At 32.9% G+C, this 25,705-nt stretch overlaps 1 protein-coding gene across 1 annotated transcript in view; it reads left to right on the top strand.

Moving 5' to 3' along the window:
• The window catches only part of LOC130448080 (uncharacterized), a 167,237-nt gene that overhangs the window by 15,892 nt on the left and 125,640 nt on the right, over nucleotides 1-25,705 (top strand). The window contains exon 2 of the mRNA XM_056785270.1: nucleotides 24,102-24,274. Within this exon, the coding sequence (XP_056641248.1) occupies nucleotides 24,102-24,274 (173 nt within the window). The remainder of the gene's footprint in view (nucleotides 1-24,101; nucleotides 24,275-25,705) is intronic.

Genomic DNA, 25,705 nt, shown 5'->3' with positions numbered 1-25,705 from the left:
TTGTCAAACGAAATTTCTATTCATGCTGATGAATCATCATATATATCATACCGTACGTAGAGCTTCGGGGACGATGTCATGTGGTTTCTAAAAAAATGTCAACTCTTCTTCTTTACTAATTTGCGGAATTGTTTTTTACACAGTTCATTTGATTTTTCGAATTTTTTCACGATATAGTGAACTACTATCAATTGTTCGACTGATAATAGCTAAATTTTAGAACCAATTTTGAAAAAATGACAAATAAGAACGATATACATGATGAAGTTGTCCTATTTTTATTAAACGATCAAACCGATAGTTAACAATTCGTAACTTTTGAGAGACATCCTGTACAATGTAAAGATAGTATAAATGAATTTTACAATTCATTTTTTAACGAAAAGTTGCTCATTGTCTAACTCGACAAAATTTATGGTTTAGGAGATAGACAGACTTTTAGATCGTTGTACATGCCAAGGAAATGTTCGCTATGAAAAGACATTCTGAAAAAAATTATCATAAATTGTGATTGTTTATTGAAAATACTTACAGGAAAGATCAAGACACAATAAAACATTCTAGTTGGTTAGCCTACAATGAAATAAAAACACTTCTACACTCCTACGGAGTCTACAGGGGACATTTCCTTGAATTCGGAAAAGCATTCCAAGATACTGTCTTTACTGTTGTTCCATAAACCAAGCATTTAATTAGATATTCTCCAAAAAACAATGAATCCATTGTATCTAGTTCAAGGTAACGTGGTAGCCATGCAAATGAACCTCCCCGATTGGGTTTTACTACCTCCTGTAAGTATTTGCAATAAATTATTAAAATTTATGATAATTTTCATCAGAATGTTTCTTTATGGCGAACGAATGTCACTGTATTATTTTTGATGTCATCTACTTACTACATACAAAGTGAATAATCTTCAACATTTTCTAGAACATCTACAAAATGATTTAATCATTTACAAACACGTCGACGTGACAAACATTTATTACCATACACTTATTTTCATAAAGTTTCGTCAAGTTTCATATGAAATTTCACTTCAATTCGTTGCTCTATTTCTACGTGGACTATTTTAACAGCAAAACTAAAAAGCGAACGTGACAGCTACACTGGTTTGTCTGCAGACCCGGTAAATATCGAGTAAGCTTCAGGGTAAGCAGCTGAAAGTCGTTAACTTTTGGCGGATTCGTATTTTTATTGTAGTAGTGCTAGTTTCCGCTAACAAAAAAAAACAACAAGATGAAGTCTTGAAATTTATCTACTGCTTATAATAACGATAAAAAGTTGATTTTTAATAATAATTTCTTCGCTTTTATCATGAATTTACTAAAAACAATTCTATTTTCTTTTACATTAAGGAAAAAGTACAAGGGAACAGCAAGCACAAGGTGCAATTCCGCTTCATTAAATAATGTTGCACCGCTGCCGGCGACGGTTATAACAACTTCTCAAATCAAAACCGACAAAGGGAGGCAACCACTTCGTTAACGTTAACACACTACTCCAACGGATTTCTCAATTCACGATGTATTCTATTAACATTGTTCTCAAAACATTTTTCCTACAGATGAGATGCTTGCACAAACAACTTTCAATTCAATATTTTTTTAATTAGTTTTCCCAATCTACAGAAGCTCTTAGGTCTCATTTTCTATGTTATAATTTGGGATTAATTGAATTAAAATGAACGGAAAAGCACACAAACAATTGGGGAGATGCATTCGATACGAAGTTACATTTAAAACAATCCGAGGAACGATTGATCTGATCTGAAGCAGTCCTTGGTTTTTTTGTTACGAATACGTTTATTTGAAAAATTTTATTCAGAAAACTGAGTCAGTCTGTCTATGCTTACGTTGGGTGGAATGGAGTAGCCCAGTGATTTCATATCCGGTTCCAAACTCGGAAAGAAGAGGAGGGTTCCAAGTAAGACCAGTGACCTGCTTGGGCAAAAATTAAATTGCTTTTAGAACCAATGGAATAACCTCGGAATTGACCGGATCCAATGATAACGATCTAGCTGAACAAGGACTAAACGCAAACGGGAGACGATTTTACTCAGAGCGGGATGTTGGAATTTAACATCATTTGATAACAAGGAACAAGAAATTATTCTTGAGATGAAGAGACATACGTTAGATTTGTGTATCCTGTCGGAGATAAAAAAAAAGCAAAGGAAACACCAAATATGAGGAGTGCATAATGATATATAGCGGCAAGGATGAAGCAGCATCGGAAATTTGAAGCCCAGATTAACGATGTGAAATATATTAATTACCGACAATTACAGGTGATAATCGAACTACAAAGGTCATAACCAACTCACATACTAAGTGTTCATGCAAACTAGAAGCAGATATAGACTTATTCTACCAATATTATACACAATTTTTGAGAGTATACCTAACAAGGATGAGGTAATAATTCTGGAAGATTTCAATGCGAGAATTGGTCATGAATTCATATCTGGCATCAAAAATCGCTTCAACGGGTAGACAATAAATGAAAGTGGTGATTAAATGTGCATACAGAATGAGCTAAGAATCCGACAAGAATAGTCAACGTGAGATTTTTGGCTTTCGCCAACGTTGGAACGAACCACCATCTTGTGATAGCGAAAATACGAACAGTCGTGCAACAATTCCGTGAGAAATGCATCAAGGAAAGAAGTAAGTTCAATATAGAATCCCTATACTAAGACTCAACTAAACATCTATATCAAGAAAGGTTCAGAAAAAAATAGTTGCCAACATCATCCAAGACTGCGATGACGTCGAAACTACATGGGCAAAGTTAAGAGTGAACGTACTGGAAGCAGCAGAGGAAGCGTTTGGAAGAACAACCATAAAGAACAAATATCAAGCCCTTGACCAGAAAAGAAATTAAAATGCTGGCTGAAGAGAAAAGAAAATTCTCACTAAATTTTTACCGGAAGAAGTGATCTCATTTTTATTAATTTGGTATATCTGAACAACAGTAGGGATTCAGAAAGAACAGGTCTGCTGTAGATGCTATTTTTGTGATCCGCCAAATTAGGAAAAGAGCTATAGAGTTCAATAAAACAGCCTACATGTTGTTCATCGATCTCACCCAAGCATTTGATAGGGTATGATGTAGGAATGTAACAACTCTACTGAAGTGAAAGAAGATTCACCCCAACATAATAAAAGTAATCGAAGACCTCAACACCGATATTTATACATATATCAGAGTGGAGCATCATAATGGTAAGATTGGAGGTTAAGCAAGACGGAAGAAGATACCAGCTATGCTGATGACGCAGTGATCATCTCAGAAGACGAAGGCTTGAATAAATAGCGAAAGCTCTTATCTAGGAGCGAACATAACAAGTAAAAGAAATCTAAAGAATGAAGTGGAAGATTAAACAACAAAGGCGTCATTGATATCAGGGTACCTGAGAGACCTTTGTGAGAAACCACGTGAACAGAATATCAAATAACAAGATAGTATAAAAACTGGTCTTCATTATCCCAGCTGCAGTTAGGCAACCATTGAGAAGAAGAAGAAAAAAAACTGAGTTTGTATCCAAATTTCGAACAAAATTACGTAGTATAATTAATTTTATCTTTGTCATCAACACTAAAACATACATCGTTCACTGTCTTTGTAAGGCCGAAGTCAAAAAGACTGTAAATAACTGCTATTCACAAATAAATATGTAATGTACGGTGTTTTAAACCTTATAGGAGTTTTTTGTTTCCAAATAATGAATAAAATCTGGCATTATTATTCAATATATATAACATAATATATGAAGTTCGTTTTTTTTTAAACCACCGATTCGGTTTGAATAAAAAAAGAGTTCATTTAAAACAATTATTTTATTATCAAAAGATTGGTACATAATCACCAAAGAGATTGAGATATTTGTCATAACTGTGGACGAGCTTTTCAATACCCAATACCTCAAAGAAAGTTTCCGCTAATGAACAGACCTTGAAACTTCTAGAAATTCCGTTTTACTTCAACCATTCTATCAACTCATTGAACCAGGTCATCTGAATCGACAAATGTGCGTTCTTGGCCTCCTTAATCATTACGGCCATCTTTAAACTTTCGACGCCATCACTGATGAGGTTTTCCTCATACACACCACTCATTCTCCGATGAATTTCTGCATCACTGTGGCCTTCAGCTTGTAGAAAACGAATCACACTTCGCAATTCACTTCAATAATGGTGGACATGTTCACGTGGCTGTAGCACAACGCCGACTGACACCCGACTGTCAACAATGGCAGAGTGTGTCGCTTACAGCGCTTTCCTCAGTCGGCGTAGCGTCTGCACGGAACAATCGGAGGTTGAAAAAAACAACGGCCCTCGAAGATTAGGACATTGCTGTAACTACACTACCCTAGAAGAATTGGAAACAGAAGCAACCATTACATCGATACAAATGTATCAAGTTTTTCCTCCAGATATCATTCTTAATCATTAATTGGGCACTGGTGTTGTGTGAGGGAACTGTGGCGATTATTTACCAAAACAACGATGATAATTCCCATAGCGAATTGAATCAAGATTATGGTGATGCTGATTCAGAAAATTTATCACCAACACGACCACCACGGGAAAGAAAATGGTTCTTAACAGTGATAACTCCTGTCATTTTTTCTTATATTGCTGATTGAAAATTTAGGATATCGGAAGAAATTAACAAAATACAAAATGTTGTACGAGAATTCTAAAATCGCCTCGGTTATTGTCAAGAAGTGGATGGTGGTCATTTTGAATGTTTAATTTGATTTAATTGAAAAAGACAATATAACTATTATGCCATATTATTATCTTCTTTCTACGTTTTTTTTCTAAGTTTTGTGATAGAGACATTATCAAAATTTTACATATTAAAAACTAATTTTCTCAGTTATGATTGCACTAAATTGAAAAAACTTTATATAACTGAATAGAGGACCAAATTTCCTTTCTAACGAGGTGTCACACGACCCCCTTCCTAATTTAAAATTTTCAAGGGGGTGCTCATAATTCAGAAGGGGCGATGGAGGGGGATAATATAATATTCATACCCTAAATTATCGATTTAAGAATAAAAATGAACTTGTTTCAGGTTTTTTCCCATAATACATAATAACTAAAATTGAATTTATTATAGGTTAGGTTAGGTTGTTAGGTTATGTTAGTTTAGATTAAGTTAGGTCAGGTTGGGTTAGATTAGGTTAGATTGGGTTAGGTTAGTTTTGATTATGTTAAGTTAGGTTGTTAGGTTTGGTTAGTTTAGGTCAGGTTGGGTTAGATTAGGTTATATTGGGTTAAGTTTGGTTAGGTTAGGTTAGGTTAAGTAGGGTTGTTAGGTTTGGTTAGTTTAGATTAGGTTTTGTCAAGTTATGTTAGATTAGGTTTGGTTAGTTAAATTGCTAGGTTTGGTTAGTTTAGATTAAATTAGGTTAGGTTGGGTTAGATTAGGTTACGTTACGTTAGGTTAGTTTAGATTAAATTAGGTTAGGTTGGGTTAGATTAAGTTACGTTACGTTAGGTTAGGTTAGGTTGGGTTAGTTTAGATTAGGATAGGTTAGGTTGGGTTAGATTAGGCTATGTAAATACATCCTATTATTAACAAATACAATACAATCTATAGGTTTCAAAAACCTATAAATAAGTCATTAGGGTAAATTATAGACCACAAAATTTGTGGCAACAAACAGAAACTCAAAATTTGTAAACTATTTTTATTTATCATTATTCACCCTAAATTTTGATAAAACCTGTATTAGTATTTTCGCTATTTTCATCATCGAATGTTATTTTTAATGAACTATCATTTAACCAGACTCCATTAGCTATGGAATGATTTATAATTGAATATCGATAAACGAAACTAATCAACAAATAACCGACAACAGGTTCGTTGAAAATCTCATAAAAAAACCGACGATATCATAAAAAATTCCTCGTTCCAATTGTTTTTAATGGTCGAAAATCCAGTAAACTATTCTCTGAAAATACAATCAAAATGACAAGCGTATTATTATTTATCATTGAAAAGCATTTGCCGAACTATTTTTTTCGTTTTGTTTACACGTTCTCATAAATAAACATTTCAAACATCATTACACTACAAATCCCAGTGAATTGAATGTTTTTTTTCTATAGTCGGTCGTATAATTTATTGGAAATCGTTGCTAAATATCAAAAAACAATCAAATAAATCACGTCAAATGTCAACGAACCATAGAATTAATATTAAAAACAGAGAGATCGTAGAGCGATGTAAAAGAAGACGCTCTAGTGCTGCTAAAAAGAAAAAGTACATCGGTGTAGCACTATCTCTACTCTATTCTGATTGGAGTACCCCGATGTCAAAGTTTTGATTGGTACGAACTGTAAAGGAGGAGAATAACAACTTCTGATTTTAATATCAAAAAAATTAAAAAAGATAGAGAGTGGTAAACCGATTAATTCACATGTCGCACTTTCTTCATTATATTGTAACGAGCTTTCCTTTGATATAGACCGTGAAGCCGGTCTTGTTTTAATATGTTAATCGAATCTGAACTTTTGCGAATGCGCCTGATAATTTTTTATTTCCTGAAAGATCTGACTATTAACATCAAGTTGTTATTTCTTTGTTTGTTTTTGTGACCTGTTTACATTATGTTGTTATTTTTGATTATTATTTTATATGGCAAATGTAGAGATTTATGCGCTTTGGATACTGCATAATCTGCTAATCACTCAAACAAAAGCTCGTATCGATTGGTGCAAAGAATTGCTAAAGAAATTCAATCGCGGTGCTTCAAAAGATTGTCCATCACGACAATGGGACCTTCCACACATCAGTTCAAACAAAAACGTTTTTGAACAGTCAAAACATGGAATTGGTGGGTCATCCACCGTATAGTCCTTGTTTGGTACCCAATGAATCAAAAATAAATTGCGAGGACAACGTCTTCTACACCTGGGTGTACAGAAGTGGTTGATGTGTTCAAATTAGATGCTTTGGATGTACTTCAATCGGAAGAGAAAAAATACTTCGATACATATCCAATAATGAATATTTGTTTTCATTGATCTGTCTCAAAGTAGCAACATTTTACAGCCGGAAAGAAGTCAGTGAACAATTTGATGTCATAGTAAACACCTAGTGGAAAGTAAACGGTTTATCCAAATAAATTAGATGTTAGTTTATAGTTTCGTGTTAGTTTACAAATTTACAAATTAATTATACAAGTATAAATAACCCCATCCTTTAAAGAAGATTTAAAAATGGTGCATTCGTCGAAGCGGCTTTTTGAGTTTCTAAATATGATAAAAGTCACAAGGAACCAAATCAGGCGAATGCATACTGTGTTTGGCAAAAAAATCATCCGTACTGAAATGAGACGGCGCCTTATCATGGTGAAAAATCTGCCCAAAAATCCATTTAAGCTCTATTTGAACAAGTTGAATTTGTTAATTGCATTTGATACTGTTGGAACCCAATTTTAATATCGATAATGATCACGTAGTTACGAACAGTCTACTGGAACAAGTTGAAAATCACACCAATTGAGATCTGTATAAAAAAATACTGAATATTTAGTTATTTATTCCTGAGTCTTCTCTCTCATTTCTTTGCTGCTGACACGCTTTTCAAAGTAGAGCCTTTAACAAATGTAAACATAAGTTCAAAGTTCAGTTTATATTCGTTGAAAAATCCTGACTCAAAATTCTCTCTCTCTCTCTTTTATCTATTCTGAATTTACATTGAAAAAATGCAGAATAGGTCCGGTTATTTCACAGCGATATTCATTTCCACGGAGTTTTTTTTGTGGCACTGCTTTGTAGTTTTTTCATCCTGTTGACGGTTTCGTAAACTGTTCGTTTTTAATGTTTCCAGCTTTTTATACACAATCGAACTTTAAATATTCAGCTTTGTAGGCCAATTTCACAAATTACACATAATATTTGGTATCAAATCATAATGGATAAAAATTACCAATAAGAACATTTTAAAAGTTTTTAATGAAGTGATTAATCGATTCGAAAACTCGCACCTAAGACGCAGATGTCAAACGTCAACGTCAAAATAATATTGCATGAGTTTGGATTGAATCGTAAGCTTCTAATGATTACGGAAGAATCTAGAAGCGTTCAATTGTCAGAATTGGATAAACAAATAGAAATAAGTTTTTTTCTTTAAAAAATGATCGATTTCAAACGATTCAGAAATTAATATTCAAAATGAAGTTTGTCTATTCTTGTTGCTATTGAAATTGTTTTTTAAAACGTCAAATTTCATGTTGGTTAAGTCATAAATGACATTAAACTTTTATAGGTTACATTAGGTTAGGTTAGGTCATTATAAACGAGGGTTGTCTATAAAATATATAAGTTATATTATAAAATGTCAAACTTGTACAAGCTAATCATATATTATATTCATTTTTAATGTTTTCAGCTTTATATACACAATCGAAGTTTAAATATTCAGCATTGTAGGAAAGTATCACGAATTACACAAAATATTTGTTATCAAAACATGATGGATGAAAATTACTAATAAGAACGTTCTAAAAGGTTTTGAAAAAGTGATTAATTGATTCGGAAACTCGCACCCGAGACGCAGACGTCAAACGTCAAATGTCAAAATAATCTGCACGAGTTTGGATTGAATCGTAAGCTTCTAATGATTACGGAAGAATCTAGAAGCGTTCAATTGTCAGAATTGGATTAACATAAATAGAAATAAGTTTTTTTCTTTAAAAAATGATCGATTTCAAACGATTCAGAAATTAATTATCAAAATGAAGTTTGTCTATTGTTGTTGCTATTGAAATTGTTTTTTGAAACGTCAAATTTCATGTTGGTTAAGTCGTTATAAATGACATTAAACTTTTATAGGTTACATTAGGTTAGGTTGGGTCATTATAAACGAGGGTTGTCTATAAAATATATAAGTTATATTATAAAATATCAAAATTGTACAAGCTGATCATATATTATATTGGTAGTAATATTCTGTAAATTTAAGGTCAAATAAATATACGTTCAAACCAAAAATTCGTTATAAGCAATACGGTAAACAAAGCTTATTTCAAAATCAACCTTTGGTACGGTCAGTCAATCACGTTACGTAATTATTTGTTTTATATCCATTAAAGAAGAGAGTATGTAGAAAAATGTGTTAGATAAATCGTAGATTGATTTAGGCGATAGATAGATAGATTTATAATCCGTTGTGTGAATTAGTATACAAGTTTTGAGTTTGAAATCTTATAATTTGGTACATCCTTTATGTATGATTTTCGTTTATTAACGAACAACAGTTTACGTAAACAATCAATTTTCGACATCCAAATGAATCTCATTTAAAATTCTATGTGTTCTGGCCTATTTATCGATTTACGAATTTATTCAACCGCAGAATCACTTTAACTAACTACCTGCTCCGTTTTCATTATTTTCACTGACATGGTGTGTGGTTTTTCGTTTTTTCTTTTTACATAGAATCGAAAATCACTAACGAAACGGCCAACATTATGGCGGAAACAGCTTTAACGGAATCCCATTTTATTTTATGGGTAGAGGGTCTGATCCCTCCACACGTACATCTTGTTACTTCTTGTTTCTTTTATTTTGGGTATATTTTAGTGCTAGTTTGCGACAATACTACATGGAAAGTTGAAGTTATCACTGCCTCAAAATTTATTGCAACCAATATAATGTCAAGAAATAGTAAAAAAATTGATGCCCAACTTTGAACTGGAAACCTATTTAACAGCAACTTTCTGTTTAGTTTTGTTTGTCTCTTTATTATACGAATAAATAGATTTTTCCATTAGTTAACATACGTTTTCTCATTTATGTGATCGCCATGACTCCACCTCTTTAGTTGCACTTCGAATCGGTTTACCACCCATCAGATTCACCAGATCTGGCGTTTATTTTGAACAGTATCAAAATATTTTATGATATAGACACCTAAAATGAAGACTATCAATTGATAATTAATTTCCTGCAGCAAGAATCACTTCTAATTGCTGTTATGTTTTGAAAGACATTTATTTTCGCCTAAATCTTGACCCTAATCATCGCCTAATCATGACGTTTTGGTTTATTTTGAACAGTATCAAAATATTTTATGATATAGACTCCTAAAGTGGTGACTATCAATTTATAATTAATTTTCTACCTCAAGAATCACTTCTAATTGCTGTTATGTTTTAAAAGACATTTATTTTCGCCTTAATCTTGACCCAATCATCGCCTAATCATGACGTTTTGGTTTATTTTGAACAGTATCAAAATATTTTATGATATAGACTCCTAAAGTGGTGACTATCAATTTATAATTAATTTCCTACCTCAAGAATCACTTCTAATTGCTGTTATGTTTTGAAAGACATTTATTTTCGCCTAAATCTTGACCCTAATCATCGCCTAATCATGACGTTTTGGTTTATTTTGAACAGTATCAAAATATTTTAGTACCTAGACACCTAAAGTGATGACTATCAATTTATAATTAATTTCCTACCTCAAGAATCACTTCTAATTGCTGTTATGTTTTAAAAGACATTTATTTTCGCCTAAATCTTGACCCTAATCATCGCCTAATCATGACGTTTTGGTTTATTTTGAACAGTATCAAAATATTTTAGTACCTAGACACCTAAAGTGATGACTATCAATTTATAATTAATTTCCTACCTCAAGAATCACTTCTAATTGCTGTTATGTTTTAAAAGACATTTATTTTCGCCTAAATCTTGACCCTAATCATCGCCTAATCATGACGTTTTGGTTTATTTTGAACAGTATCAAAATATTTTAGTACCTAGACACCTAAAGTGATGACTATCAATTTATAATTAATTTCCTACCTCAAGAATCACTTCTAATTGCTGTTATGTTTTAAAAGACATTTATTTTCGCCTAAATCTTGACCCAATCATCGCCTATTCATGACGTTTTGGTTTATTTTGAACAGTATCAAAATATTTTAGTACCTAGACACCTAAAGTGATGACTATCAATTTATAATTAATTTCCTACCTCAAGAATCACTTCTAATTGCTGTTATGTTTTAAAAGACATTTATTTTCGCCTAAATCTTGACCCTAATCATCGCCTAATCATGACGTTTTGGTTTATTTTGAACAGTATCAAAATATTTTAGTACCTAGACACCTAAAGTGATGACTATCAATTTATAATTAATTTCCTACCTCAAGAATCACTTCTAATTGCTGTTATGTTTTAAAAGACATTTATTTTCGCCTAAATCTTGACCCAATCATCGCCTATTCATGACGTTTTGGTTTATTTTGAACAGTATCAAAATATTTTAGTACCTAGACACCTAAAGTGATGACTATCAATTTATAATTAATTTCCTACCTCAAGAATCACTTCTAATTGCTGTTATGTTTTAAAAGACATTTATTTTCGCCTAAATCTTGACCCTAATCATCGCCTAATCATGACGTTTTGGTTTATTTTGAACAGTATCAAAATATTTTAGTACCTAGACACCTAAAGTGATGACTATCAATTTATAATTAATTTCCTACCTCAAGAATCACTTCTAATTGCTGTTATGTTTTAAAAGACATTTATTTTCGCCTAAATCTTGACCCAATCATCGCCTAATCATGACGTTTTGGTTTATTTTGAACAGTATCAAAATATTTTATGATATAGACTCCTAAAGTGGTGACTATCAATTTATAATTAATTTCCTACCTCAAGAATCACTTCTAATTGCTGTTATGTTTTAAAAGACATTTATTTTCGCCTAAATCTTGACCCAATCATCGCCTAATCATGACGTTTTGGTTTATTTTGAACAGTATCAAAATATTTTAGTACCTAGACACCTAAAGTGATGACTATCAATTTATAATTAATTTCCTACCTCAAGAATCACTTCTAATGGCTGTTATGTTTTAAAAGACATTTATTTTCGCCTAAATCTTGACCCAATCATCGCCTAATCATGACGTTTTGGTTTATTTTGAACAGTATCAAAATATTTTAATACCTAGACACCTAAAGTGATGACTATCAATTTATAATTAATTTCCTACCTCAAGAATCACTTCTAATTGCTGTTATGTTTTAAAAGACATTTATTTTCGCCTAAATCTTGACCCTAATCATCGCCTAATTATGACGTTTTGGTTTATTTTGAACAGTATCAAAATATTTTATGATATAGACACCTAAAATGAAGACTATCAATTTATAATTAATTTCCTGCCTCAAGAATCAGTTCTAATTGCTGTTATGTTTTGAAAGACATTTATTTTCGCCTAAATCTTGACCCTAATCATCGCCTAATCATGACGTTTTGGTTTATTTTGAACAGTATCAAAATATTTTATGATATAGACTCCTAAAGTGGTGACTATCAATTTATAATTAATTTCCTACCTCAAGAATCACTTCTAATTGCTGTTATGTTTTAAAAGACATTTATTTTCGCCTAAATCTTGACCCTAATCATCGCCTAATCATGACCTTTTGGTTTATTTTGAACAGTATCAAAATATTTTAGTACTAGACACCTAAAATGATGACTATCATTTGATAATTAATTTCCTGTAACAAGAATCACTTCTAATTGCTGTTATGTTTTGAAAGACATTTATTTTCGCCTAAATCTTGACTCTAATCATCATAATCATAAAGTATCGGTTTATTTTGAACAGTATCAAAATATTTGACACCATACATGCTAAGCATCCACAAAGAACTGCAGGTAAAAATCTGGACGCAGACCACAGGTGTATGCCGAATCATTGACAGTGGATCAGTAACTCCAAGCCCGGTATACTGAATGATGGAGCTACCTGGTACTCAGACGATTCCAGCTCTTCTGAGTGCCCGGTTACTTGGTTAACCACGTGCCTGACTCACTCGAGGAACTCACAAATGAGTCCAGTACCCCTTCTTGGTGTAGATATGGCGTCTTTTAATGCCACAATTTTTAATCGGACTCTTTCATGTAACATGTTATCTCCACACCATGGGTTTCACGAACGATTCGGAGTGCTGCTAGTGCATGGAAGAAGATGAAGTTGCAAACCACGTCATCTGTGAGTACCCAGTACTCACACGAGCGCGGTTTAAATAACTTGGACAAACCTCACAGCCTCAAAAGGTTCAAGCCAAGATACCAGATCGGCTTCTCAAAAGACATCGGGCTTTGGTAGTGTACGACGGGCCTACTTGAAGATCTGTGTGCTCAACTGCCCCCTGGCCACCAGAAATATAACTATGAACGTATGAAATAATAGTTTTCAAAAAAAATTCAATTTTGGTCAAATTTTGATTGAGTTATGGCGTACGAGTTAGATTAGATATCTAACTTGTTGAACTTTCAACTACTTTCAAGATAATAACTGAATGATAAGAAGGAATACCTTGTCTAAACCCAAAAAGTTGGTGGCCTTAACCTTTGACTAGTCAAATAGATTGGTGGAATGCGTGAAAGACAAATTAGGAACATCAACTCGAAGGTTGATCATCAGAAACGGAAGGAATGTCAAAAAGGTACTGAAGACCATAAGCGCGGAATTCCGAAACGCCGCGGTGCATTAAGAGAATAAGATAACAAAGTTGTAATCATGGACGAGAAAAATATTTCACCTTATCACATTCAGGAATCAAAGATAATTATATAGAAAATTGTATCGATGATAGGAAATATAAATCCAAAAAGAAATTTAATAAAAATGCGACAATTTTGTCAAATATATCGTTTTCTTCGGCTATTCATATAGTTTGAGTTGTGAAAACATACAGGGTGCACTATAGACTACGAATTCCTAAATTGATTACCCCAAAGCTGGTCCTGGAATTTCTAAGTTTAGCTAATACAAATCGAATTCTTGATAGGGACTTTACATATCGTAAAAGTATGTGAATTTCCCCGTGACTCACCCTGTATGAATCTAAACCGAGAAGATTCATTAGAATTTTCTGTTGACTTCGCGTCCACAAGTGTTCATCAGCAGATTGGGCTTGCTGAAATCTTTAGCGCGGTACTCAGTTAAATAATAAGTTTTTGACATAAATTTCTACCTCATACAGACAGCAATTTTCCTAAATTTGTTGATATAATTGATGTTGAATACTTGGTAATGCTAAATTATCAAATATATTATAGAAATAACTAATAAATTAGCTCTACCATTAATCCTTATCACACGTTTAACACTTAACACCGGTTTTCTGTGTTATTTTCTTTATGAACTCCAGTAAAATTGTTTACTATTGAACTGCGCTGTACCTTCTGTTGTGTATTTCCAACGTTCTGTTTGCTTTATAACTCGAAATGGAATTCGATTTCGATAAACTACTATGTTATCTTCACTACTGTTGCTGCAGCTTCGCTTAATTAGATTTATACACGGTGTTTAAGAAAAAAAAAGAGGTAAATCCGTCTCTCGCATAGATAGAAAACTGAAAAATAATTTGGGTTTGCTTAGTATATCGATTCTATGACTATGGAGGGTACTAGTTACAAGGTTACAAAATTATTTGGTATGGACATACATCATAAAGGTTTGTGGTTAACGCTGGTGTTCCCCAGGGATGTATCTTGTCACCTTCTCTCTTTCTTCTCAACAAACCAATTTCTTGAAATTGGAGTTCCTCCCCCTTTGGTCTTAGATCAGTTTCCAAAGAACTGAACTTATCCACCCCCTTAACAAACTACAAGAGCTGTTAGATGTTAGACTTCTTCAAAAGATTGGAAGTTCTGACTATTTTTTCCTTATTTAACTTTGAATTCGTTTGGCTGAATCGTAAGGACGCTTCTCCAATATCAGAAAGGGTGTTGCACGGCTAAAAACGCGGAGCACGACCTTTACTTCCGACTCCACGTTCAGAATTAGTTGAGGGCTCAATACGTTACAATGCAAAAAATACACAATCATTTGCCAATTGAAATCAAATCGATATCATTTTTTCCCGCATTCTGCGTATTGAAATTTTATTTTATTTGTATTTTTATGTTTGTTTTTTAGTTTTTACAATCTTTTATCTACAAATTGTAACAATTTTTTGACAATAACGCATTTGAAATTGGAATTAAATAAAGAATGCGCTAAGAATATCTGTCAGTTTTTTGTATTTAGAAATAAATAACGATAATACACCTTTTCGTGAAAGGATGATATTTTTGCTAGTATATTGGAAAAAAAAATGAATGAAAGGTAAAAGTGAGCTTCTGGAAAAAGTATATGGGATAAAGAAAAATTGGTTTTTCGCCTATCGAAGTAAATCCAAGAAAAGAGGATCATTTTAATAACCTTGACGTCGATTTTTCTATTAAATTCAGACTCTTTTTGTAAGTTGTTTTATCAATACAAAGCACAATATAAAATTCCACAAAATTGTGTATTTTTCTAGATTATACAGGGTATCCAACAACGAGTTAAGACTATCTGTATATGACAAAATACTACAAAAAAATTTTAGTATCCTTTTTTCTAAAAACTTTTTTCGAAAAATGCATACGTTTCGAGTTATTGCTATTTTTGTAAAAAAAATGACCGTTACTTATTCTTATAAATTAATTTTTTACGAGGATACCCTTAAAGATACGCAAATGGTTTTTATTCGGATGCTTTTAGCAAGGTCAGACGTATTTGAAACTATGTTGAAAACTTTTTATTTTAAACAGGGTGTGTATAAAAAGTGTTCAAAGTTTAACTTTGAACTTTAACTTAATACGGTGTATCCACGATATGCTTACTCTAAGATCTCTTCGAAAACACGTATTGATGCTTCTGGATATAAGCAGTAAAATAAGCAACAACAACTAATTTCGGCATTATTATTGTCAATAACTGTTTTAATTCGATTAACTTTTGTTTCAAATAAATCGTATAACTTCAAATTGTTAAGGATTCTTTTAACAGTATTCGAGTTTGATCGTGGTCTATCTGGATATCTTGCAGCAAATAAAGTACATGTACTTGTTACCAATTTGTCACATTCACCCTGTATAAAATAAAAAATTTTTCAGCATAGATTCAAATACGCCTGACCTTCTTTAAGGCAACCGAATACAAATCATTTCCATATCTCCAGGGGTATCTTCGTAAAAAAATAATTTATAAGGGTCTGCAACGGTCCAATTTTATACAAAAAAATTTTTAACTCAAGAAGTATGCATTTTTCGAAAAAGTTTCTGAACAAAAGTATACTAAAATTTTACGTATATTTTAAGAATGTATTAATATACAGGGTGTTCTATTCATAATAACAAAGTTACAGACGACTTTCGGTAGAACCGGAAGTCGGCCATCTTTGAATGTATTTTAGTTAAAAAGATCGTATCCGAAAACTCAAACGTAGAAATTTATGATTTTACTATAATTATTTTGCCATATACAGATAGTTTTAACTCGTCTTGGGACACCATGTATATTTTTATACAAGTTTCTGTCGGATATACCTTTCGAAAGAAAATTTTTTTTTTCATCTAAAAGGCAAGGTTTACTTTAATGAAAAAAGTCAACTTCTGGGCGTCCACACGTCTGGTTCTCGAGTAGGTCTTGCAATCTGCTCTTGTAGAATATGTTGGACAGCTCGGAAGATCATCTGCTGTGGTAATATAGTTGAAACAGAGTCAGTTCAGCAATCTATCTTCTGTACTCTAAGCTGTTCAAGTTTCTGATCAACCTTGGGCTGCATGCCGTTCCTAGTTGTCACCCAATATCTCATTATAGATTATCTTTGAATGTGGCGTTTTAAACTGGTTCATAATTCCGATTATCCACCTCCAAATCAATCTCCATTCAACTCATCAATTTATATGTTGCTTCTAGAAGATTCAGCATCTTTGTTTATTGTCTACAGTTATCGATTATAACTAATCGTTGTTGTTTTCGTCTTTTGAAGTTTGAAAATAGGTAAAACTAAAAAACTTTCGGTTGAAACTCGTGCATTCATGGCAATACTTCATATTTTAGGTTAAAAGTAGACTACAACGTGAAAAAATATGCTTTGGTGATAAAGGGTGGCCTCGAAAAACCACAACCGCTGAAGATAAACGTATTGTATTGATCAGTAAACGTGATGGATTGATGGAAGAGTCACGGGCCAGAAATAGTAGCTCAGATCAAAGAATCCAAGGATCTGCCTTTCAGTACTTCTACAATGAAAACAAATAATCAGAAATTGAAATGTAGCATTGAAGAAACCTTTTTCAAGACATCTAAATGAAATTAAAAGTTACAGAGGGCTGAAGAAGATAAAAACGTATGAAGATTGGGAGAGAGCTTTAAGTCAAATTTGGAGGTTTTTAAGTCTTGAAGACGAGTTTATATAACGAATACCCTGTATATACATTCAAATCTGCTTCACTGATTGACAAATCTCATTCTCATGGGAATTAATTATTTTCCAAAACCCTTTCACGTGTAGGCAATTAATCTAAATCAAGCATCAGTTTGGTTTTAACAGTGTATGGAATTTAAGACTAATCCCGATTGTGAGCGAGTCTATTATTTAAATTTAATTCGGGATGAAATCCCTGACGACTGAGGTTGAATTGCAAAGCTGATGTTCTGTTGTAAGCTGCTTTTGAAGCCGAAAATAAGGCTAAAACTAGGTGAAATTTGAGAGGTGTCTAAATACTAAGGGATTCTTGATGACGAGGGATCAGACCTGAAAGTAACTAAGATAAATTGTCTAAGAATTAAAATTTTGGTGCGGTTGGGATGCGGATATGATGGTGACAATGAAGATTGTTGTAATTTCTTAACGTAGACACGTAAAATATTCATTTTCTTTGTTAGGTTATAAAACGAAATGAAAACAAGTAGAATGTTATTAATAATGAATAACCCACTGCTTAAAAGCATGATATTTTTATGGTATTATCATATTTAGTCTTCAACTATGACATACATTCAACTTTGAGCGCTTTTCTACTTAATTGTTTCATCATATCTCAACATAACCATCAACTGAATTGAGATGTGACATTTTTATACCCCGTAGGTACATAAATATAAAGAAAAGTTTGTTATAGTCTATTATTATGAATATTCTTAAATATAAGTTGTGATTTTGCAAGTTTGAAGACATGTAACTTAGAAACGAGAGGTGGTATGAGAAGTCTCGAAACACATGAGTCCAAACCAGATTTTCTTAGTTTAAACCTTTTTCTACTTTAAGAACCTCTGATCTAACGATGGAAATTTGTGCGGACCCTTGTCAATGCTTTAGCGGACCTCTGATATTTCACCTGGACCTGGAATCTATCTAGCAATGAAAAATTGTGTGGACCTTTGTCGAGGCTTCCGCAGACCTCGGATCCATCTGGAGTACTTTGGGAATATATCTAACGATGGAAATTTGTGTGGACCCTTTTCGAGGCTTCCGCAGACCTCGGATCCATCTGGACTACTTTGAGAATCTATCTAACGATGGAAATTTGTGTGGACCCTTGTCGAGGTTTCTGCAGACCTCTGGGGATTCACCTGGACCACTTTGGGAATCTATCTAACGATGGAAATTTGTGTGGACCCTTTTCGAGTCTTCATCAGACCTCTAGGGGTTCACATGGACCACTTTGGGAATCTATCTAGCGATGGAAATTTGTGTGGACCCTTTTCGAGGCTTCATCAGACCACTAGGGGTTCACCTGGATCACTTTGGGAATATATCTAACGATGGAAATTTGTGTGGACCTTTGTCGAGGCTTCCGCAGACCTCGGATCCATCTGGACCACTTTGGGAATATATCTAACGATGGAAATTTGTGTGAACCCTTTTCGAGGCTTCATCAGACCTCTAGGGATTCACATGGACCAGTTTGGGAATCTATCTAACGATGGAAATTTGTGTGGACCCTTTTCGAGGCTTCATCAGACCTCTAGGGGTTCACATGGACCACTTTGGGAATATATCTAACGATGGAAATTTGTGTGGACCTTTGTCGAGGTTTCTGCAGACCTCTGGGGATTCACCTGGACCACTTTGGGAATCTAACTAACGATGGAAATTTGTGTGGACCCTTTTCGAGGCTTCATCAGACCTCTAGGGGTTCACATGGACCACTTTGGGAATATATCTAACGATGGAAATTTGTGTGGACCTTTGTCGAGTTTTCTGCAGACCTCTGTGGGTTCACCTGAACCACTTTGAGAATCTATCTAACGATGGAAATTTGTGTAAACCATTGTCGAGGCTTCCTCGAACCTCTGGGGATTCACCTGGATCACTTTGGGAATCACTGGTTTGAAGTTTGATTTTTTTATTTTTTTGACAACCTCACGTTCATAAAAAATGATTTTCATTTGTAAATTTACCAAGAACTTCTTCTTACAAACCTAATTCAGTATCGGAATCAGAAGATGAATTGCTGCAGTCAATATTTAAAATGACTGGCTTGTACTAGTTCAATCGGGTTTAATTCGCAATTATATGGTGGATATCTAACCATTTTATTAAATTCTTATTTTTTTTCAATCTATATTTATGAGCAGAAACCAAAAAATACAATATTCTTTGTATTTAGTCAATACTGTGAATATTTTTTGCTTTTGTTTCGACTACTTGGTTGTGGGTAATTTTTCTAAACATCCTGAGAGATAATTTGCATCACTATTAAACAGTTATGACAAAAAAACACCACACATCAATCATCAAAGGTGGAAAATCCACTGTTACTACATTGAAGGTCTATCAGCAAGATAAAGGAAAAATTTCATCAGATTTAGCAGTCGTAGGCTTCGCAGATGATCTGGTTGATTTAACCTTCCATCTGGCGCATTCAATTGTCATACAAATTTTCTGAATTTCTCAACAGAGAGCAGAACCTCCTTCCCAACTGCTTTCTAGGAGAGACGCTGAGACTACAGAGGTAGCTGAATTCACAAGGAATTTGGGGAAAATTGACAGTTTAGGACGGTTATGGAGCGAGATGGTTTCATCTTGTTATTAATTCTTGAAGAATCGAATTTCTTTGATAACATTAACACTAGAAAGGTCAAGAAAAAGTGGTAGCTGTCCACAATATGGTTCAATCATTCGTAGATATCTAGATAAAATTATGTGGATCTAGCAATTAGAAACATTGCTATATGAAGATGTTTTAAATATCTCTTAGCTGTTAAATTCCCACGAAATAAGGACCAATAAATCTTCCCCTGACGATTCCAATTCAAATATATTTTTCTTTTCGAGGTGCTGGGTATGTTTTGATTGGATCCAGTCGATTTGAACAAAACCTTCTCTTGAAGATTCTTCAATATCCACAATAAAACCGCTTACTGAGCGATGAACCAGTAGATGAATTGTTCGAAGAAGCCTGGTATATGTCCATCTTATTAAAAAAGGAATTTCTGGAATGCTTTTGCCAGTGAAAACTTAATTCTCTTAAAAGTTTTTATAATGTGGTTCGATTCAGTTCAGGGTGATCCTCATCATCACGAACGACTGAAGCTCCTTTACTACTAAAAATCCAAAACCTTTTTGAGTAATGAAGAGTGGAGTGAGATCTTTGTCGGCTGTAGTGTCGACTATAATATCCTTTAACATTTGGGTTTTTAGCTTCATCAGACCCGATTTGGTGAAGGATTTTCTTCTTTAAGTAAGTACATTTGCCACTAAAACAAAAAAAATCCTGAATAGGAACTACTGAAAAATTGTCTGATATTTGCAATAAATATCAGACAACTTTCATACATCAAAATATTCAACATTCAATTTGGAATATTCCATTTGTACCATTTCTTAATATGCTTTTAGAAATTTTCATTTGAAAGGCTCAGATGTAAAGTTTACTTACGAAACACTTTCTTGCTATTGAAATCCGATTTATGAGTATAGGAATTATAATATGATATGATAATTCTTAATTTTTGGCATATACTAACTTCTTAAGGTTGTGGGAACAGAAACTATTAGAAGTTCAGTATCAATTATGCAAAATTGGATAATTGGACTTCAGAAGGTATTTCAAAAGACATAAAAGTTTCAACTCGACTTTGTATGGTTGGCGATATCTTCTTGTAGTCGTTCTTTAGCATACAGTTGTCTTTCTGAAATTTCTGCCACCTCCAAAATATATAAAAAAGAGTGTGTAAAGGAATCTTTTACAGAGTAGAATATTCCATCTAGGTTCGTAATGTATTTCGACTGAGGCTGATTAAACGTTTTCGAGGGAGCAAACAGACTGGATATGTAAAATTATTATGTAGTAACAAGATAAAGTTCAAATAATAGAATTAAAACAAACAGTTTGTACAAATTTTTTTGTCCTCGGACCTATATTGTGTTAAATCTATTTTATCCAACAATTGTTGTCGTTACTAATTAATGACTGGGACGACGACACAGCTAAATAACAGAAAAAAGAAAAGTAAGGGAAAAAGTAATTTAAATTCAATTAATATGTTAAAAATAGTTATTAGAATACTGCCGCCATTTATAGTTAATAATTGAATTAAAACAATCAATTATTTTACGAATATAGTCATTATTCACTGTTGAGTGAAAAGATCTGAAATATTAATTTTTTGTCGACGTTCAGTACTGGAAAGATTTAGCAGAACATTCACTTCTCTCGCTAATTATAGCAATGCAAACACTAAACAAATTAATGTTCAAAACGACAAATCCTCTTGTTCCAATTTATGTCTGTTGTTATTTCAGTTTTCTCAGTTCGTCTATTTTTTTTAGATCCAATTTCGTTTGTCACGACGTTAAATTTATCACTAAAAGAATGCTAGTTGAATTAAGTGGATTAAAACAGTTTTATTTAGCTTTAGAATAAAGAAAACAAGATGTTTCAATTAGAGATTGAAAAATAGTCGTGAAATGTCAAACTTCGGATGTATTAGAATATAAATAATCAATTATAAGAGGAAAATCTGATGTACGGTGTTGTAGAAAATCAAAATGAAAGGAATTGAATGTTTCAAAACATTGTTATAGTTTTCTTATCCATTCAAAGGTCGTTGTATGGCTAAAAAAACGAGCACGACCTTTACCTACCTACTAAACGTTCAGAATTAGTTAAGGGCTCAATATTTTACAACACAAAAAATGCACAATCACTTGCCAATTGGAATCAAATCGATATCATCTTTTCCCGCATTTCGCAATAATTTGATGTCATATTCTGTATATTGAAATTTTGTTGTGTTAGTGTCTTTATTTAGTTATTTTTTTGGTTTTTTTTGTCTATGAATTGTAACAATTTTTTGACAATAAAGAAATTTTTTCTTTCTCTCTCTTTTCTGATCGTGTTCGATATCCAAAGTGATCCAGAAGACCATTGAAATGATCACTGGGCATTGACACGAAACCCCAAAAATGGGGATGAATATTAAAAAATACACAGATATTGACCAGCCCAACTGATTCACTACCGTAAGTGTGAGTTAAGTTCCAAAATCAACTATTTTTTTTTGCAAATCGCGTCATCTCACTTAACATATTAGAAGAGATGACGTACTAACTAAAGCCGCGTTTCTCAACGTGGGGCACAATCCCCACAGTGGGAAATTCGACTGTAAAGGAAGGCAATCCGAAAACGGATTTGAGACGAGCTTAGCCCTTTCGCTTTGGGTCATTTAAATGCAAAAAATAGATTTCGTTGCCAACGTTGGAATAAAAAAGCAAATTCTCAAGTAATTGTGATCAATAAATATCATAAATTTGTTTTAATAAACCAAAATATAAACTGAGTAGATGGAAATGAGCTAAAATTAGAGAAGAAAATGAACTAAGGCAACTCGTAAAGAATCTGAGAATGTTGCAAGGATGTTGCAGCCAATATAAATGAATGTGTCTGATATATCAAATGTGCAGTATCAAGAAGAACTCGCAGACATGCAAAATGATGAGTAAGTTTAAGCTTTGAGTATAAAAGGAGTAGGTAAAAAATATCGACATTCAACTAAATATTCAAGAAAACTATTACTACAGGTTCCATCCTCATCTTTAGCTGAATATGGATTTACTGCAGTTAATTATTTCGTGGTAAAAAACTCTTGAGACTGACACCTAATTAGAAATGTTAAATTATCATAGAAAAAATCTTTATTGAAATTATTTCGAATCCGAATCTCAGTTTTTCATTATATGTTTTAAAAATTTACAGTTGACTTTGGAAATATTATTTGAATTAAAAAGTTTGCAAAAAACTCATCTTGTAAGTAGATTTTCGGGCAAAGAACTTCAATTTAGAATTGCGGGATAATGTATTAAAGCATCCATTCATTTTTCTTGGATTTTCTCAAGAAATTCCTTCACTTTAGACTTGTTAATTGTTTTGTCTATATTCCATGACTACATTTACTTTGTCTATGTGCACATATTGTAAATGATATGTTAAAATTGAAATAACCTCACACCTCTTGACATATGACAGAATAATGCAACGTCAGTCAGTTGTCAAAATGGGAGTGTTGTTCAGGGGCACCAACCCACTACAGAAAATTACCAAAAATCGTTTAAGAATGAAGCTCATTCGTACACGATAATAAGAGTTAAACGAAACAGAAAAAAGTCATTGACACATCAGATTAGCACGAAAGTTGTTTCTTAATATTCCAAGACGAAAAAAAAATTGATTCTATGAATCGTTTTTATTATTCTCTAGTTGAAAATTTAGTTCAGAAAGTCTAAAAAAACGCTTTTAAAGCACGTAAAACTGTACGTATTTTGATTAAATAATTACAATTTATGATATTTTTCTCCAGAATGTCTCTTTATGGCAAATGGTTTCCGTGGCATGTGCAACGATCTAAAAATCTTCATATTTCCTAAACCATAAATTTTCTCGAGTTAAACGGCGATTACCTTTTTGAAAAATTAATTTATGCTATCTTTAGATTGTATAGGTTGTCCCTGTAAAAACTACGTCAACAATTGGGTATGAGGTAAACTGTTACGTTCAGTCTCTGAAGATGATTTCGTACGGATCATTATTTTATAGACAATCTTTGTACATCTAATCTAAACTGAATCAAATTATTTCGAATCGAAATTATGTGTTCTCGATGAATTTACATACATTTCGCGTGTTTGTTCACTATGGACATAAACAATATTTTAGCGCAACGTGGACATTATCCAATTTCATTAATTTTCATAATTTTCTTGCAGGTTCTTCGAGTTTATAATCTGTGTAGTTATTTTATCGATATCGTGTGATTCGAGTTCTCCTTGTAGAAAGACGCAGTATCGGTGCGATGACGGTGATTGTATCGAAGTTAATAAATATTGTAATGGTGTCAAAGACTGCAAAGATGAGAGTGACGAGAAGGAAAATTGTTCACGTAAGTTTCCCCCATTATTTAATCCACGTTAAGATCATAAATCACTCGATCTAAACTGTTCTTTTCAGAAAATTGCTCATAATAGTATGTATTATCAAAGTTTTGACTTCACCTCGTTTTTAATAAGTCATTACACGCGAGTAGATTACTATAGTTTATCCACGTCAACTAAATATTATTGTTTATTCGTTGCTACATTATTAGAACCACTGTTATTTCATTCTAACAAATATATTGTCTGATCTATTAGAATATTCTTTAGATTTCAAATAAATTCATGAGAAGTGGTCGAGAGGAGTTAAATCGGGGAATATACCGGGCCATTCGATGGTTCCAAGTCTTCCAATCCACCTATTGGGAGAAACCTCGTTTAAATAATTTCTGCACGTGAAAAATACGGTGGAGCTCCGTTCAAAAATAAATCGATCTATCGTATTTGGATGATTAACATTAGAAAAAAGTCTTTGTACAGTAGGCACTAAGAAGTTGATGAAAAAATCTTTGCCCTCAAAAAATAAGGGATAATAATTTTATTTTTAGTGATACCAGTCCAAAAGTTCATTTTTTAGGATATTGAGGGCGAGCCTCACACATCCGGTGAGGTTTTTCTCTGCTCCAATATCTACAGTTCCATTTCTCTTTTTCTCACATAGTACATAATAACTCTAAAATTAAATTTATTCAAAGAAAAGTCACTTTCTAACCTAAGTTAATATAAAATATTCACGTAAACAGAATTTTCGACAGGTTATAGTCAAATTTATATTCTTTCAAAAGGTACTTCAATTTGAAGTTTGTTAAGAAACAGAATTATAACATTTAAACTCGCTGATCGCTTAGTGCTAATGCTCCATGCCTTCTGTAGGTCCCGGGCTCGAATCTATTTTTGAAATATCAATTTTTTTCACGTGTACAATACTAAATCGAAAACTTTTAGTAGTGCTTTTCATGATAAAATTATGAAAACAGATTTTTTGTATCAAAACGATATAATATAGCTAAATCAAGAAACATGGGTATTATTAAGGTCGACCGAGCAGTTGTATAACGAGTACATTATTCAACAGTCGAGGATAAAACAATTTGAACCATTCCTAGCTATAATATTAGGTGAATTAAATACTGTCTTCTAAAGATATGAGTAATTAATAACAGTTTTTTATAGAAGTTTCTTCACTTGATCTTTTTCAATGCTACTAAATTTTCTAGTGAACGCACTTTTGAGATCCGATTTCGTGGCTAGTGCAGGATTTCTAGCCCGAATTTTTCTCTTAAGTTGATCCCATGAATAATCGATAGTATTCACGTGAGGACTATGAGTTGGGCAGCTGTGAATACTGCCAAACGAAACCTGAAGTATGTGGATAAGCATTATCCTGCATTAGGATGAAGTTTTGGCCGATGAAACAACGTGATCCCCTAAAATTTCTT

The sequence above is a fragment of the Diorhabda sublineata genome, chromosome 8, assembly GCF_026230105.1.
Source record: "Diorhabda sublineata isolate icDioSubl1.1 chromosome 8, icDioSubl1.1, whole genome shotgun sequence".
NCBI lineage: Eukaryota > Metazoa > Arthropoda > Insecta > Coleoptera > Chrysomelidae > Diorhabda > Diorhabda sublineata.
Note: the sequence above shows the minus strand (reverse complement) of the source record. Positions and strands in the feature narration are given on the sequence as shown.